Genomic DNA, 15,650 nt, shown 5'->3' with positions numbered 1-15,650 from the left:
TTATACTTCTAAATAAATCCGCTACAAGTCTGCAAGATTCTCTGACTAAATTGAATAGCTGTTGTAATAGATATGGTATGAAGGTCAGCAATAAAAAGACAAAGACAATGAAAATAGGCAGAATCATTGAAAATGTCAACTGTGTTGTGAATGGAGAACCTGTGGAACAAGTAAAACATTTCAGCTACTTAGGCACAATTTTTACTGAAGATGGTAAACTAAATATAGAAATAGACAACAGAATCAGCAAAGCTGGTATCGTGGGAAGTCAATTGAATAAATTCATATGGAATAAGAAAGAAATTAGTTGGAACACTAAATTAGCTGTATACAAGACTGTGTTCAAACCAATTTTAACTTATGGATCTGAGAGCTGGCTCAGAAGTAAAACACTTGACCAGAGACTAGAAACCGCAGATATGAGAGTCCTGAGAAAGATTAGAGGCGTGAACAGATGGCATCAATGGCAATATCATATTAAAAATGAGGATATTAGGAAAGAACTTGACATTGTCAGCATCCAGGAATGCATTAGCAGAGCTAATCTCAGATGGTATGGTCACTTAAATAGAATGGGAGAGGAAAGATTAGCAAAACAAGTGTTCTCTGCCAGGTTGGCAGGAAAACGACCCAGAGGAAGACCAAGATATAGGTGGATTGATACGGTACAAAGTGCCTTAGACGATAGAAATATAAGATCTGATAATGTTGGAGTCTTGACAAGTAACAGACTGATTTGAAGGAAAATTGTAGATAGGAAGTTAGTAATGATGTAATTTTTTCATGTAGTACTGTCATATCCTGTATACCCCTTGAGGGTACATGGCAGGAATTTGATGATGATGATGATGATGACATCGGCTGCATAAAGCAAAGAGCTGACGTCAATGTTTAATACAGGTTTAATGCTACTTTCCTTCACAATGTGATCCATATAGATAATGTACATCCTTGCCTGACACCAGATTTTAACATTAAACCATCTTCTTGTACTTCCTTCAATTCTAACTGCTGACTTACAACTCAAATAAAGACTAAGTATTGCTTGATATAATTCCCTATTAACATCATATAACTGTAGGATATTAAATAGCTTCTCTCTCTCTCTTGGCACCTTGTCATATGCCTTTTCCAGATCTACAAAACTTAAATAAATATCTTTGTTATATTCCCATGACTTCTCAACTATTTGTCGTAAAGTGAAGATCCTGACAGCCTCTATTTGGCCTAATCCAGCTCGTTCTTCACCAAGCTTTTCTTCCACAATTCTCCTCAACCGTTTCTGAAGTATACTTGCATAAATCTTACCAGGAACACTCAGTAGGGATATACCTCTGTAGTTCTCACATTCAGTTTTATTTCCCTTTTTATATAAGTGTACTATGAGAACTCTACTCCAATCATTGGGAATTTGTCCCTCTGTCCAGGCCTTTTGAACTATGCAGTGCAGCCACTGTAAGACTTTTATACCACCATACTTCAGCATTTCTGGTCGAATATCATCTACTCCTGCTGCCTTTCCATATTTCAAGAATTCGATGGCTTTTTCTACTTCAGGTATGGATATATACTCCTGACTGTATGCCTGTTGAGTGTTTTTTACCACTGTGCTATCAATGCTTGTTTCATTTAGCAATTTTTCGATGTAATTACTCCATACTTCAAGGATATCTTTTTTTCCCGTTTTCATGTCACCTTTATCATCTCTAACTCCTTTTACAGCACTCTTTCATTTCTAAGCTTCTTCAACAACCTCCAGAATATCTTGCCGCCTTCTTGATATTTATTTTCAATGTTCTTACCAAAGTCTTCTCATGACTTTTGTTTAACTAGTTTTACCCAGTGTTTAGCTTTCTTACATTTGTCTCTGTATTCTTTAAGAGCACAAGCTGACTTATTTGCCGGAAACTTTTGATATGCTTTCTTCTTTTCCTTCACTGCCTCTTTAACTTCCTGTGTCCACCATGGAGTTCTGATTTTTTTATCCTTGCAGACAAACTCACCACATGACTCTCTGGCTGAATCAGCCAGGGTTTTCTTCAAGGCTTGCTACTGAATCTCCAAGGTTTGATTCCTGTTCTCAAACTCTTTCATTTTTTATTCAATAATGTTTGTGTATTTTAGTCTACAGTTCACATCTGACAGCTGCTCAACTTTTATTTGCTTTAAAACTTTCTTACATGTTTTTCTTTTCAAAATGAAATTCAATTTTATCCTGCTGAAGACTAAGGAGAATTCACCCTCAGGAGAATTTGGATAGACTGGAAATGGGACTTGCTCACTATTATTGGAACTGTAGTGGGGATGAAGAAGACAAGAAATCTTGGGGAGATTGGTTGATAGAGAACTGAAGTTTAGGGGCCACTTTGCAACCCCAGCAGATTTCTGCAATAGTATGATGGATGCCTCCATCGAGACTACTAATTGCAGATCTAGTTTAGTTGATGCAGATCCTGGATTTCAAGCATATGAGAAAACTTCATCAATTTCCTGATATGTACCCCCCCAGGGGTGTTCAGGTTACTATGACAGCACATGATTAAGTTTACACCATAATTAATCTCCTATCAACAATTCCTCCAAATCACTCTATTACTTGTGAGCATTCTAATATTGCCATATCTAACATTTTGTGCTTCTAAAGCACTTCTGAGCAAATCAATCCACTTAGATCCTGGTCTTCCTCTGGGTCTCCTTCCTATTATCTTGGCATCAAATACCTGTCTTGCTAACCTTTCTTCACCCATTCTATATAAGTAACCATATCACCTTAGATTAGCTCTGCTGACACATTCCTGCTATCCTCAGAACCCTCATATCTGTGGTCTCTAGTGTTTGATTAAGTGCTTTATTTCTAACCCAACTCCCAGATCCATAACTTAAAACTGATTTAAACACCATCTTGTATACTGCTAGTATGTTGTTTTGGCTAATTTCTCTCTTATTCCATATAAATTTATTCAGCTGGATATCCACCATACCCACTTTGCTTATTCTGTTGTCTATTTCCAGATTTAACCTGCCATCTTCACTAAAAACTGAAATATTTCACTTGTTTTATAGGATCTCCATTGAGAATGCAGCTGAAGTTTTCTATGCTCCTGCCCATTTTCATAGTTTTGGTCTTTTTATTGCTGATTTTTATGGCAAATGTGTTAAGCTGTTATTCTATTTACCGTTATTTTTCCGTGTATAAGACGAACCCTACTTATTCGAACCCAAAATTAAGAAATCAACAAGAACTCAAATCAATACACTCAGTGGGAGGAGGTCCAAACTATCTCTCTGAAGCTTTATTTCCATGTTCTTTTGCATCACTAATGACCTTGAATTTTGAAGAATATGACAATCGACAATCTTATTTTTATTTTCGGACATTTTTATGGGCTAGTCCTCAAAATATTGTTAATGCATTAACCTATCCTGCCAATGAGTTGCAGACATATGAATGCTTTCAGAGTTCTGATTGGTTTATTCAGAAGTAGCTGCTAATGACGTCAATCAACAGAGTTAACAAAGGCTAGTGATTGGCAGAAGCCTATTCGCAGAGACAAGGTACCGACAGTTTCGCCATGGCAACCGCTGGTCTCTCAACTGGTTAGCCCCCGTGTATAAGACGGCCCCCAAATTTTGGTCTAAAAATTTTAGAAAAAAGTATCGTCTTATACATGGGAAAAATATGGTAGTTAGTGAATCCTGGAAACTTGCACTAGATGTTTAGGAGTACAAAAAAACTGAGTTTGGCAGCTCTTTTGCTTTATTAGATATGTGAAGAGCCAAAGGCTTCAATTCGGCGACATATATATAACTTGTTTAAGTTAAGGGATATTACATCCCATATAGTTTCTTAGCCGAATAAGAAACTCAAAGAGTTTCATGCCGAATATAGTAAAAACTATATATATATAAAGTTCGGCGATTCCAAGCGTAAGCAAATACCTGGATATTGCAGCACTGATCCCAAAGGGTAGTGCAAGCTGGGGCAACTCGTGGTAGAGGTGGAGCGAGCTCCGATCACTATTCTTGATATTTGCCCATAATGTCAACTTAGCTCCTAGGAACTGTATTTTTGTTCACATTATGAGACACAGTGCTGCTGTATCCAGGTATTTGCTTACGCTTGGAATCGCCAAACTTTATATATATATAGTTTTTACTATATTCGGCATGAAACTCTTTGAGTTTCTTATTCGGCTAAGAAACTATATGGGATGTAATATCCCTTAACTTAAACAAGTTATATATATGTCGCCGAATTGAAGCCTTTGGCTCTTCACATATCTAATAATTTATTAGAGCACCTCACGGCAATACTCGTAGTAGGGATACAAATTCTGTTCGCTACAAACTTGATATTAACTAGGTCTGGCTACTCACTGATGAGACCTCAATAAAGGTCGAAACCGGTCTGGGTAGTGGCCTTCTCTCATAATGTGAACAAAAATACAGTTCCTAGGAGCTAAGTTCACATTATGGGCAAATATCAAGAATAGTGATCGGAGCTCGCTCCACCTCTACCACGAGTTGCCCCAGCTTGCACTACCCTTTGGGATCAGTGCTGCAGTATCCAGGTATTTGCTTACGCTTGGAATCGCCGAACTTTATATATATATATAGTTTTTACTATATTCGGCATGAAACTCTTTGAGTTTCTTATTCAGCTAAGAAACTATATGGGATGTAATATCCCTTAACTTAAACAAAAAACTTTTGCTTTATATCAGCCAATCCTAATATCAGGCTTGATGCCACTTTCTTTTATAATGTCATCCATATAGATATGAGTGGAGATAATGTGCATCCTTGTCTTACCCCTGATCTTACATCAAACCATTTTCCTGTATTTCCTTCAATTCTAGCTGCTGACTGTCAACTTAAATATAGATCAATACATATCTGTATAATGTTCCATTCACCCCATTTAATTGTGGTGGTGTGAAAAGTTTTCTTTAGGCATGTTGTTGTATGCCTTTTCCAGATCTACAAAACTTAAGTACAGATCCTTGTCATATTTCCATAATTTCTCATGGAAATCCCTATTTCTTACCAGAAACTAGGGATTTTCATCCCACAAAACAAACAGATTGGTGAGAGAATGACATGTGCACTTGACAGTTATAATATACTATGCAGATCAGATTAACACGTTCATTGCCAAGCTGAAAATTGGAATTTCGTGTGGTGGCCAATTTTTTTTTTTAGTTAGCGGCGTTCACGCGATAACACGTGATCGGCCGTTTGGTGAGGGCTCGCATCACGTGATTGGCAATGAACGTTATTGCCAAGCTGAAAATTGGAATTTCATGTGGTGGCCAAATTTTTTTTATTTTTTTATTTAGTTAGCAACGTCTACGCGATAACGCGTGATCGGCCGTTCGGTGAGAACTCGCATCGCGTGATTGGCAATGAACGTGTTAACCCACCCTATTAGCACATTTTTTTAGATTTGAAAGAAATCATATTACTTGTCCATGACAGGACATTGAGCCTGAAATACAAGGGAAAATGGAATGAAATATTTATATTTTAGATCATACACAGTATCTGAAATAGCAAATGTCTTGAATATGAAAAGAAAAATTATGTAATTCATGAAAAGCTTATTCTTTTATTTTTTATTTTATATATATATATAAATTTTGTTTTTATTTTTTTATAAAGGATCTTCGTTTGTCAGGAGGATATGAAAATGTCCCAACTAGAGATATTCATATGAATCAGGTTGGGTTAGAGCAACAGTGGCTTTATTTCCTCAGAGAATATATTCGTCCTATTCAAGAGAAAATTTTTACTGGCTATTTTCATGATGTAGGTATTCATTATTTATATGTCATTAGGAGAATTAATTTTTGAAATAAGATCTGTATTAGCCCTTTTATGAGTGAGTTTTCTGGCATACAGTAGTTTTTTTTACTAATTAGTGAAGTTGTTTCAAAATTGAAAAGTATGTATACAGAAATCATATTTGTATATTGTTGTGTATTCTATCCTTCAGTCATGCATCAGTGAATATTCTTCACCAGGATGTCAGGATAGAGATATGTGCCAGAATAACAGATACGAAATTCCTTATAATGACAAATGCACATGAACATTCATTTCCAGGAATGTGTCATCTTATCTATTAAGCATTATACCAGCAGTGTTTTTGTATAGGATTCTTCTCATGGTTTGGACTAGGATTCCTTTTCCTGGTGCCTGGACAAAACATGAAGCCATATCTAGATCCCACTGATGAGACCACAATAAAGGTCAAAACCAGTGTGTGTAGCGGCCCTTCCCATAAGGATATGTGCATTGCATTATGGGATACTAAAGCAAGTGATGTGAAATCATTAGCCTCTATACACAAGTAGCATAGTCATGAAATTACTTCACGCACAAATTTTGTTTGCTTATGCTTGGATAAAGGATGAAACCAAGAATATAATTTCTTGGTTTTAAAAAAGTTTTTGATTGTATATATAGTAAAGCAGTAATAAAATGAAAAACAAAATAGTTGAGTTATTGTGTGATCATTTTTTACCATATAAGTGAGATTCAATATCTTAATTGAAATACAACCATGGAATTACATGGGATATCTGTCCATTATGAGAACGTGCAGTGGAATCAATGACTCTGACCTGTTTAATTTAAGTCTCAATTTTGGGAAAGTGCCAGGGGAATTGAACTAGCACAAAATAGTTCTGTTCCAAGATATCATATTTATCATCTTGGACCAGAACTATTTTGAAGATACCAAGCTATTGTATCTTCAAAATCTCTAAGATATTGTATCATCATCATCAAATTCCTGATATGTGCTCTCAGGGAATGCACAGGATATTATGATAGTGCTCTAACTTCCTATCAACAGTTTTCCTCCAAATTAATCTCTTAAGGGTGCTTTCTGTATCAATTTACCTAGATCTTAGTCTTCCTCTGGATCTTTTTCCTACCATCCTGGCAAATAACACTTGTTTAGTTAAGCTTTCCTCTCCCATTCTGTTTAACTGGCCATGCCACGTGATATTAGCTCTGCTAACCCATTCTTGAATACTAACATGTGAAGTTCTTTCCTAATATCTTCATTTTTAATATGATACCACCATTGATGCCATCTTCTCACTTCCCAAATCTTTATTAGAACTCATGTCTGTGGTCTGAGTCTTTGATCCAGAGTTTTATTTCTAATCCAGCTCTTAGATCCATAAGTTAATATTGGTTTGAACACTGTCTTGTATACAGCTAGTTTAGGATTTTGACTAATCTCCTATTCCATATAAATTTATTCAGCTGACTTCCTACCATACCAGCTTCATTAATTCTGTTATCTGTTTCTATGTCTATTATGTTATCTATTTGGCATCTTCACTAAAAATTTTGCCTAAATAACTGAAATTATTTACTTGTTCTGTAGGTTCAATATTCAGAATGCAGTTGTGATGTGTTTGGTGTTTCTACATATTTCATTGTCTTTGTCTTTTTATTGCTGATTTTTATAGAAAATTTATTACATCATTTATTCAATTTATACAGGGAATCCTGCAGACTTGTACTGTTTTATTTAAGAGTATGGCATCATCTACCTAAAGTAAAGAGTCGTCAAACTATTGTGACCTATCCATTATTTAGAATTCAATGATTCCACTTCTCCAGCTGATGCGCATATCACTATGAAAGCCAATATACATGATAGTGGATGTGTACGATATACTATCATTTGAAAATACTGAACCAATATGGGAATGAGATATGATTTGAGAGACTTCAAGAAAGGCATGATTATGTAGGATACACCAGTTAAAGGATGACAGTATTCAGGAAATTGCTAATATTGTAGGCAATTTACAGAATGTTGTAGTTAAGGTACTCCAAGGAATGGAAGGATACTAATTAGAACATCAATCACTGCACCAGTGGCAGGCAACCACACACTATAGATGCACATGGTCAATCTGGTATGGATGCTTGGACATCGATTATCACTCAGATTGATGTTTAATGGAGAAAACACACAAATAAAGCTAATAATTAACTACTTTTAGCTAATTAGATTACTAACCCAATATTTGCCTTGGGTCATAAAGCATCTTAATGAGAACAAAGAAATATATTAAGCATATGCATGCAGCACACCAGTAAGAAGGCAAACAGAAAATGATTGTAAAAGGTGAACTCCTGCAGTCGTAACTGGCAAACTTTGTGGGTGCAATGATGGAATCTTGCTGAAGGTCTGAAAAATGTGGCCTTCCAGATTTTTGGCATTCTGTTGCAACCAAGTTGTTTAAGTTTGAAGAATGTGAGAAATTCCAGAAATAGTTTCTCTGATTTAAATCTGTTTCTGCATAACAGGGAGGCCCTCTGCCATTGGATCCAGTAACCATCATTAGCCCTGCCAATCCAGAATAGTTGTTGTGCAGATGGTGAATTTACTTTCAGTGTTCTTCTAGACAGATAATAGCAGTTCTTCCCATTTGTGCAAAGTATATAAGTTTGTAGAAGCAAGGGATACAGTAGACTTCAGAATGGTCTAGATGGTGGAGAGGATCTCCTGGTGAGCAGATAAGAGTAAGTAATTTTGATAAAGCCTGAAGGAGTTCTGGTTGTTTAAAATTTTTTTTTCTGAGGTGACCTGGATGTAGGAGGATGGCAATGGATTTTTTTGGTGTTCTGGCTTTTGGGGAACTGGTTTGAAGGATGGGTTAAAATAAAATGCTCTGCTGATTTTATTAAGGGGAGAGGAGAGGGACCCATTGGCATAAAAAGAATTTGTTTGAATTGGTTTGACTCTGTTAATTGTAAGATTTTTGATAATACCATACTGCTGTTAAAGGTGCTGTGTGATAAATGGTAGATGTGCCTTCCAGTGTGGGTAGATTTTTTTTGGTAACAGAAAAGGATAAGGGTCTGTTGGAAAGCAAGGTGCCTGGAGTGTCGAAGGAAGAGTTATCGTTTTCCTTTACACTGGTGAAATGGATCATTGGGTGTTAGTGGAGGTGTGTTAAAAACGTTTGTAACATATCCTGCTATATAGTGAAATAACATGTTGCCAACCCAGAATAGCCATATTGTGGGTCTGAGAGGGGATGTGTTTTCGAAATGTTCCATGAAAAGATTGGGGGAGGGAGTGACTTTTTGTTCTCTTCTTCCTGCTGTGTATTGAAAAAAGTCTTCAATGTCAGTCCTATAAAGCCACTTTAATAGCTTATGTTTCTATGATATTGTCTTTGCCAATCAACTAGCTTTTATAATCCACAGATCTTCAATTTGTCATAGAGAGCATTCCATAAATCTCTCACAATCTTGGTCGCTTGCCTCTGGTTCCTCTCCTTCACTTCTTCCATCTTCCAAAAAATCCAGGCAACCAGATCTGCATGTTGTAGTCCACTTGTGGCCTTATAAAGGTGAATAATAACCTTGCTATCCCTGCTTGTCAGTATCTTCTTCAAAGTCCAAGTAATCTAATGTGCTGTTTTTTGATTACTTTTGTATTATGTCCACGCCCTTTGACATTTCCAACACATACCCTGTCTCTGACCATTTTTGCTTTTTATTACTCACAAATCACTCACTTTCAATAATGAATACATCGTGCACAACATCTCATGACTCCTCCCTCGGTACTTCCCAGAACTAAGGCTTTAATTAAACAGCTTGGTCAGAGAAGTTGTCAATCCCTGTAAATTCTAATAATACATGGACTGATATCTTATATAATGCCATCATCATATTTTTGTTAAGGTTCTGCAATATCCTAATCACCTCCTGTTCATCTACCTCTGTTCTCACATCTCATATACTGGAATATTTCACTGGATGGTATACTATTGCAAAATAATCACTCAGTAACTCAATTTCTTCATTTGCTTCTTTTATTTCCTTGCTATCTGTGCTCATGAAAGTTATCTTTCTGTAGGCACTCTTCCTTTTACTTGCCACATAGCAAAAGAACACTTTGGGATTTCCTTTGGCCTCATCGGCTAGCTTTGGTCTTCCTTACATACATGTTACCCTTTTAGTATGTGCTTTGTACTTCTCATGAGCTTGCTGATTACCTTTCTTGTTATATACCCTACACACTTTTTTGTTTGTTTGTTTGTTTTTGCAACTCCTACTTAATGATGCTGCTCATCCATCTAAGTCCCACCTGATTTAATCTGATTTATGATATAGTCTGCTTTCTTCAAACATCCTTTGACAATCTCCCATGCACTGATGAGATCTTTTCCCCTCTAGTTTCTTATGCCATGGCACTTCTCCAAGCTGGCTCCTCAGTTTATTGGAATTCCACATATATTTCTTAGTGTGAAAATTCTGCATCTAGCAATCCTCTAGATCAATGCTTACTCTTCCCAATCAGAGTTAGTGTGACTACTTTGGTTTGTGCCAAGTTCTCTGATGCTGTAACCAGATCCTGTGCTTTATTGGCTGGTGCTGATGGTAGGTTAAATGGAGTGGAATGTCCTCCTATGATGAATCCTTGAACTACTTGGAGGTGCCATGTAATAATAATAAACATAATCTAACAGAAAGTATACACAGTATCATTAACCACTTAATTAGTGAAGACATGCAAGCTTTACTTCAAACGCCACCTAACAGCCAGCATAAAAAATTCACAATATGTTTATGTTTGCCAAATGAAACAAATCCTTAAAGAATCCAACCACAACTTTAGTGGTTGCTTTGTTAACTGAGTAGATAACATGTTTTCTCTCCAACCAACAGAGTATCAGTTGAAATCTCACTGTAGTATGAATGCTTGTAAAATTCTTTCAGTGGTAGGTGATTGTTTTTGATCATTGTGAGACTACAACTCTGCTTATTAAAGTTTTGAAGTGGTGTGGGAAAAAAAAGTGCTATCTTTGGTCCCTAGATTAGGAGAACCTGATTGCCTAACTGTTAACCCACTTACAGTACTATAATATATTATGTATATGATTTACAGCCATCCATGGGAAGGATTCATATAAAAACCCACTGGAAAAGACAGTGTCCAAGAGAAATGAAAAGTGTGATCTGAGTCTCATGTGCTGTTGAAGTCTATACAGTTTAGGTTCCTCGGAAATGTAGTTTTTTTTTTTTTTTTTATGTCATTTCAATCCATAAAAGCTTGGTAACTGCTAGGATATTCAGAACTGTGGGCAGATTGAGGATTACATAATCCAGACCTTGCTCTTGAGACAAAACATGGAAGCCACAGCAAGCTTTCAGTAAGTAGTGTAGTGGTGATCACAGTGAGATCGTCCATGTCCTAAAAATTTTTAATCCATGTCATAGATTCCAACTGCTTCAAGAGTGCTATCAACTTAGTCAACCAGGCCAGGCAATGTTACCATAAAAATGCCTCCCAATACTTTTCAGCTTAGTATATATAAAATAGATAGATATGTAGTCTAGCTATGAACAATAGGAGGAAACAAGGAAACCTGTGTATGTGTTCTAGATTTGAAATATACTGTAATTGACAAAAGTTGTTTACATAAAATGCATTAAAACTAATAACCTTAAGTAATTGTATCTAGAGTTAATTTTAAAATAGTAAAAAAAAAAAAAAATGTAATTTTTGCTTAAAAGTACATCACTAAACCATGGAAGTTGATAGATGGAAATGTTACACAACCAAACTTTTTCAATAAGACCCTCAACTGACTGATGATATTTTGGATGGAATTTTGCCAGGAGGTTCGGAGGAAGGAGGTTACCTGATATTAAAAGAAGAAGTAATTGCATCAGTTAGCTCCTCAAAAATAGGAAAATCACCGGGAAGTGATGGCGTCACAGTGGAACTGATACGCGAAGGAGGTGACATCATCATAGACACCTTGCTTAAATTTATTCCAGGACATATGGAACACAGAGACTTGGCCTTCTGATTGGCAGACTTCTGTCCTTGTACCTATTCCTAAAAAGGGAAATAGCAATAAATGTAGTAACTATAGAACAATAAGCCTTATTAGTCATCCAAGCAAAATCCTGTTAAAAATACTATTGTCAAGAATCGAAAAGAAAATAGAAAGCAGACTATCAGATGAACAAGCAGGTTTCCGGAAGTCCAGAAGTACAATTGACTATATTTTTACAATACATACTAGGCGAAAAATATATAGAACAACAAAATCTGTCACAACTTTTTAGACCTTCAAAAAGCTTTTGACTCAATATGGCACGAGGCCAACAAAACATTAGGATTATTAAATCTCTTTATTCCTCAACTGATATGAGAATTGAAATTAAAAATTACAGCAATGAACCGTTCCGGGCAGAACGGGGGTAATGCATCTTGTCCCCTCTTCTTTTTAATTGTTTTCTGGAATATTCATAGATGAAGCTCGTTATGAATATGACACTGGAATAGTAGTTGGCGGACTAAGAATAAATAACTTATGTTTTGCTGATGATATCAATCTTCTGGCAGAAAGTGAAGAAGAATTACAAGAGATAACCAGCCATGTTTTCGGAACATTAAAAAAATATGGATTATACATAAACCTACAAAAAACAAAAACAATGATAACCTCAAAATCAAGCATGAATTCTTAAAGATACAAATTGGCAATAAGCGAATTGAGAATGTAAAGAAGTTCACTTATCTAGGAAACACGTTGAGTCAAGATGGTCGTTCAAAAACTGACATTAAATGCCGAATTGCTAAGGCAACCGTGGCCCTGCAGAAGTTAAAACCATTGTGGGGAGATAACAGAATAGCAATCACAACCAGACTAAGACTAATTGAAACCTTGGTGAATTCTGTCCTCTTGCATGGTTGTGAGGCCTGGACTTTATTGAAGGAAGATGAGAGGAGACTCCTGTCTTTCGAAATGAAAACTTACAGAAGACTTTTGAGAATTCCCCATACTGCTCACAAAATCAATGAAATGTCTGAAAACTGATTGATTCAATAGATGGGAGAAAAATGGAAAATATTCTGACAGTCATCAGAAGAAGACAGATGAAATGGTTCAGACATGTGAAGAGGGCTAATGGCATTCCAAAGCAAGCACTAAATCATGAGCTGTCATTGTCAGTACAAGCAAATCTGAAAATTTTACCTAAATATTTTAGGTACAACTTTTAGTGAAGATGGAATTAAAATTTTTTCCCTGTTGAAAACAGACACTTATCCCTTTAAATGATGATTTTGCAAGTATTGTGGGCTTTGATATAGGCTGCAAATGAACTAATGTTTTTGTCTCAAGCCACTTATAATAAGCTGTTTTCTTTTCTTGGACTGCCATGGCACACTTTTTTGGATAGGGTTTGAACAAAGTGAGGAATGGAAACTTCATTCCAACATGGATCAATTTTTGTAAGAAGATCATAACAAGTATCTGGATCTGGGAAATTGAAACATTAGTCTGACAATGGAAAGGAGGAGTAAAAGTCTTGGAAATCTTCCCACTTGGCATTTTTGTAGTGCCAAAGTATACAAGGTTGTGAATGGCTGGAGGAATGGGTTCTGCTAGATGAAAAGATGAAAAACTTAGATGAAATTATAATCTAAATTACCAAGAGGTGCAATTACCTCAACAGTGTACCTGGTTATGAAAAGAACCATAGTGTTGGGTACATGGAGATGATTTTCAGGGATTCTAGTTTGGGAAATGATTTGTTTTAGCTGAAAAAGAAGCAGAGATAATTACTTACAGCAAATATCTCTGCTTCTTTTTCAGCTTCATCAGTGGAATTGGAGAAAAGGAGTCAGTTTGAATTGTGTACATTATGGAATTAGTCACAGAGGGAAATGACTTTGCTGTTTGGAAATCTGGATTATATGAAATTAAGCTTCAAGGATAAGAAGTTAGAGAGCAGAATGATTTTTGGAATTAATGAACACCACATGAATGAGATATTATTTTTTCTCTTTTCTTTTAAGCTTACACAGTGATCAGAATGCATTTATTTAAAATTATGGAGACAACTACCGTGTTTGAATAAAAACTTTAATTTAATATAACTAAAATCTACATAAAATCGACGTTTCGACGTTTATGTCAAGGTCATCTTCTGGAGCATACACTATACACTACAATCAAACTGGTTTCTTAAAGTTACTGACCAACTGCTACAACAATTGTTGGCCTGACCTCTGGTGGAAAAAAAAAAACAAAAAAAAACATCAACGCTAGAGTTCTATTATTAGTGTTATCTGTTGGTTGTAGACATACATTGGGCGCAACAACAAGTCTATGTATCTATCTATATACATATATTAACATCATGATTATACATGTACATTCCAGCAAGTTGGTATGGAATAGTTTCTAATACTAGCTGAAGATTGACTAGAGTCTTGACTTATGCTGGATCTTATATATTAGGTGGGCTGAATGTGTGCCATCCAGATTCTTGGAATTTTCATGCCATCTTTGTTGTTGATATTTGGGTGGTTTATCAGGATTTCACAGGCTTCCTTAAATTTCCTTTCGTACCAGGTTTTCGTGTGGTGTAAAGAGTGGATGCTTTTCTTGTTTATTTGGTGTAAGGTGTTGAGCACATGATCTGAGAGGCCTGCTTCACCATAATGGTTATATTTAATGTGTCTAATGTGTTCTTCCTTGCATATAAGGATTGTCCGTCCTATTTCACCAATGTACCGTAAGTTACAGGTGCAGCGGATGCAATAGACTCTAGGATGTGCCAATGGATAAAGAGGATCCTTAGAGGAGCTGAATATGGTTTTAAGTTTAGTGGGTGGTTTAAAGGTGGCATTGAGGTTATAAAGTTGTAGGATTCTGTTGATTTTTTCTGATAACCCTTTTATGTATGGGATGGCTATAGTTTTACTGTAATCTAGATTCTTTTTTGTTGTTGTTTTATGGAGTATTTTATTAATAGTATTTTTGTTATATCCATTATTAGTCATCTTCTGGAGCATACACTATACACTACAATCAAACTGGTTTCTTAAAGTTACTGACCAACTGCTACAACAATTGTTGGCCTGACCTCTGGTGGAAAAAAAAAAACAAAAAAAAACATCAACGCTAGAGTTCTATTATTAGTGTTATCTGTTGGTTGTAGACATACGTTGGGCGCAACAACAAGTCTATGTATCTATCTATATACATATATTAACATCATGATTATACATGTACATTCCAGCAAGTTGGTATGGAATAGTTTCTAATACTAGCTGAAGATTGACTAGAGTCTTGACTTATGCTGGATCTTATATATTAGGTGGGCTGAATGTGTGCCATCCAGATTCTTGGAATTTTCATGCCATCTTTGTTGTTGATATTTGGGTGGTTTATCAGGATTTCACAGGCTTCCTTAAATTTCCTTTCGTACCAGGTTTTCGTGTGGTGTAAAGAGTGGATGCTTTTCTTGTTTATTTGGTGTAAGGTGTTGAGCACATGATCTGAGAGGCCTGCTTCACCATAATGGTTATATTTAATGTGTCTAATGTGTTCTTCCTTGCATATAAGGATTGTCCGTCCTATTTCACCAATGTACCGTAAGTTACAGGTGCAGCGGATGCAATAGACTCTAGGATGTGCCAATGGATAAAGAGGATCCTTAGAGGAGCTGAATATGGTTTTAAGTTTAGTGGGTGGTTTAAAGGTGGCATTGAGGTTATAAAGTTGTAGGATTCTGTTGATTTTTTCTGATAACCCTTTTATGTATGGGATGGCTATAGTTTTACTGTAATCTAGATTCTT

At 36.0% G+C, this 15,650-nt stretch overlaps 1 protein-coding gene across 2 annotated transcripts in view; it reads left to right on the top strand.

Annotated features, from left to right (window-relative positions):
* Positions 1–15,650, top strand: part of Plod (procollagen lysyl hydroxylase) — a 339,227-nt gene that overhangs the window by 299,653 nt on the left and 23,924 nt on the right. For both annotated transcript variants that reach the window (XM_090392044.1, XM_090392043.1), the window contains one exon: positions 5,662–5,808. In XM_090392044.1, coding sequence (XP_090248170.1) covers positions 5,662–5,808 — 147 coding nt within the window. The remainder of the gene's footprint in view (positions 1–5,661; positions 5,809–15,650) is intronic.

The sequence above is a fragment of the Typopeltis vanoorti genome, chromosome 4 (genome assembly GCF_054136105.1).
Source record: "Typopeltis vanoorti isolate ZY-2024b chromosome 4, IOZ_Tvanoo_1.0, whole genome shotgun sequence".
In the NCBI taxonomy this organism is placed as follows: Eukaryota; Metazoa; Arthropoda; class Arachnida; order Uropygi; family Thelyphonidae; genus Typopeltis; species Typopeltis vanoorti.
Note: the sequence above shows the minus strand (reverse complement) of the source record. Positions and strands in the feature narration are given on the sequence as shown.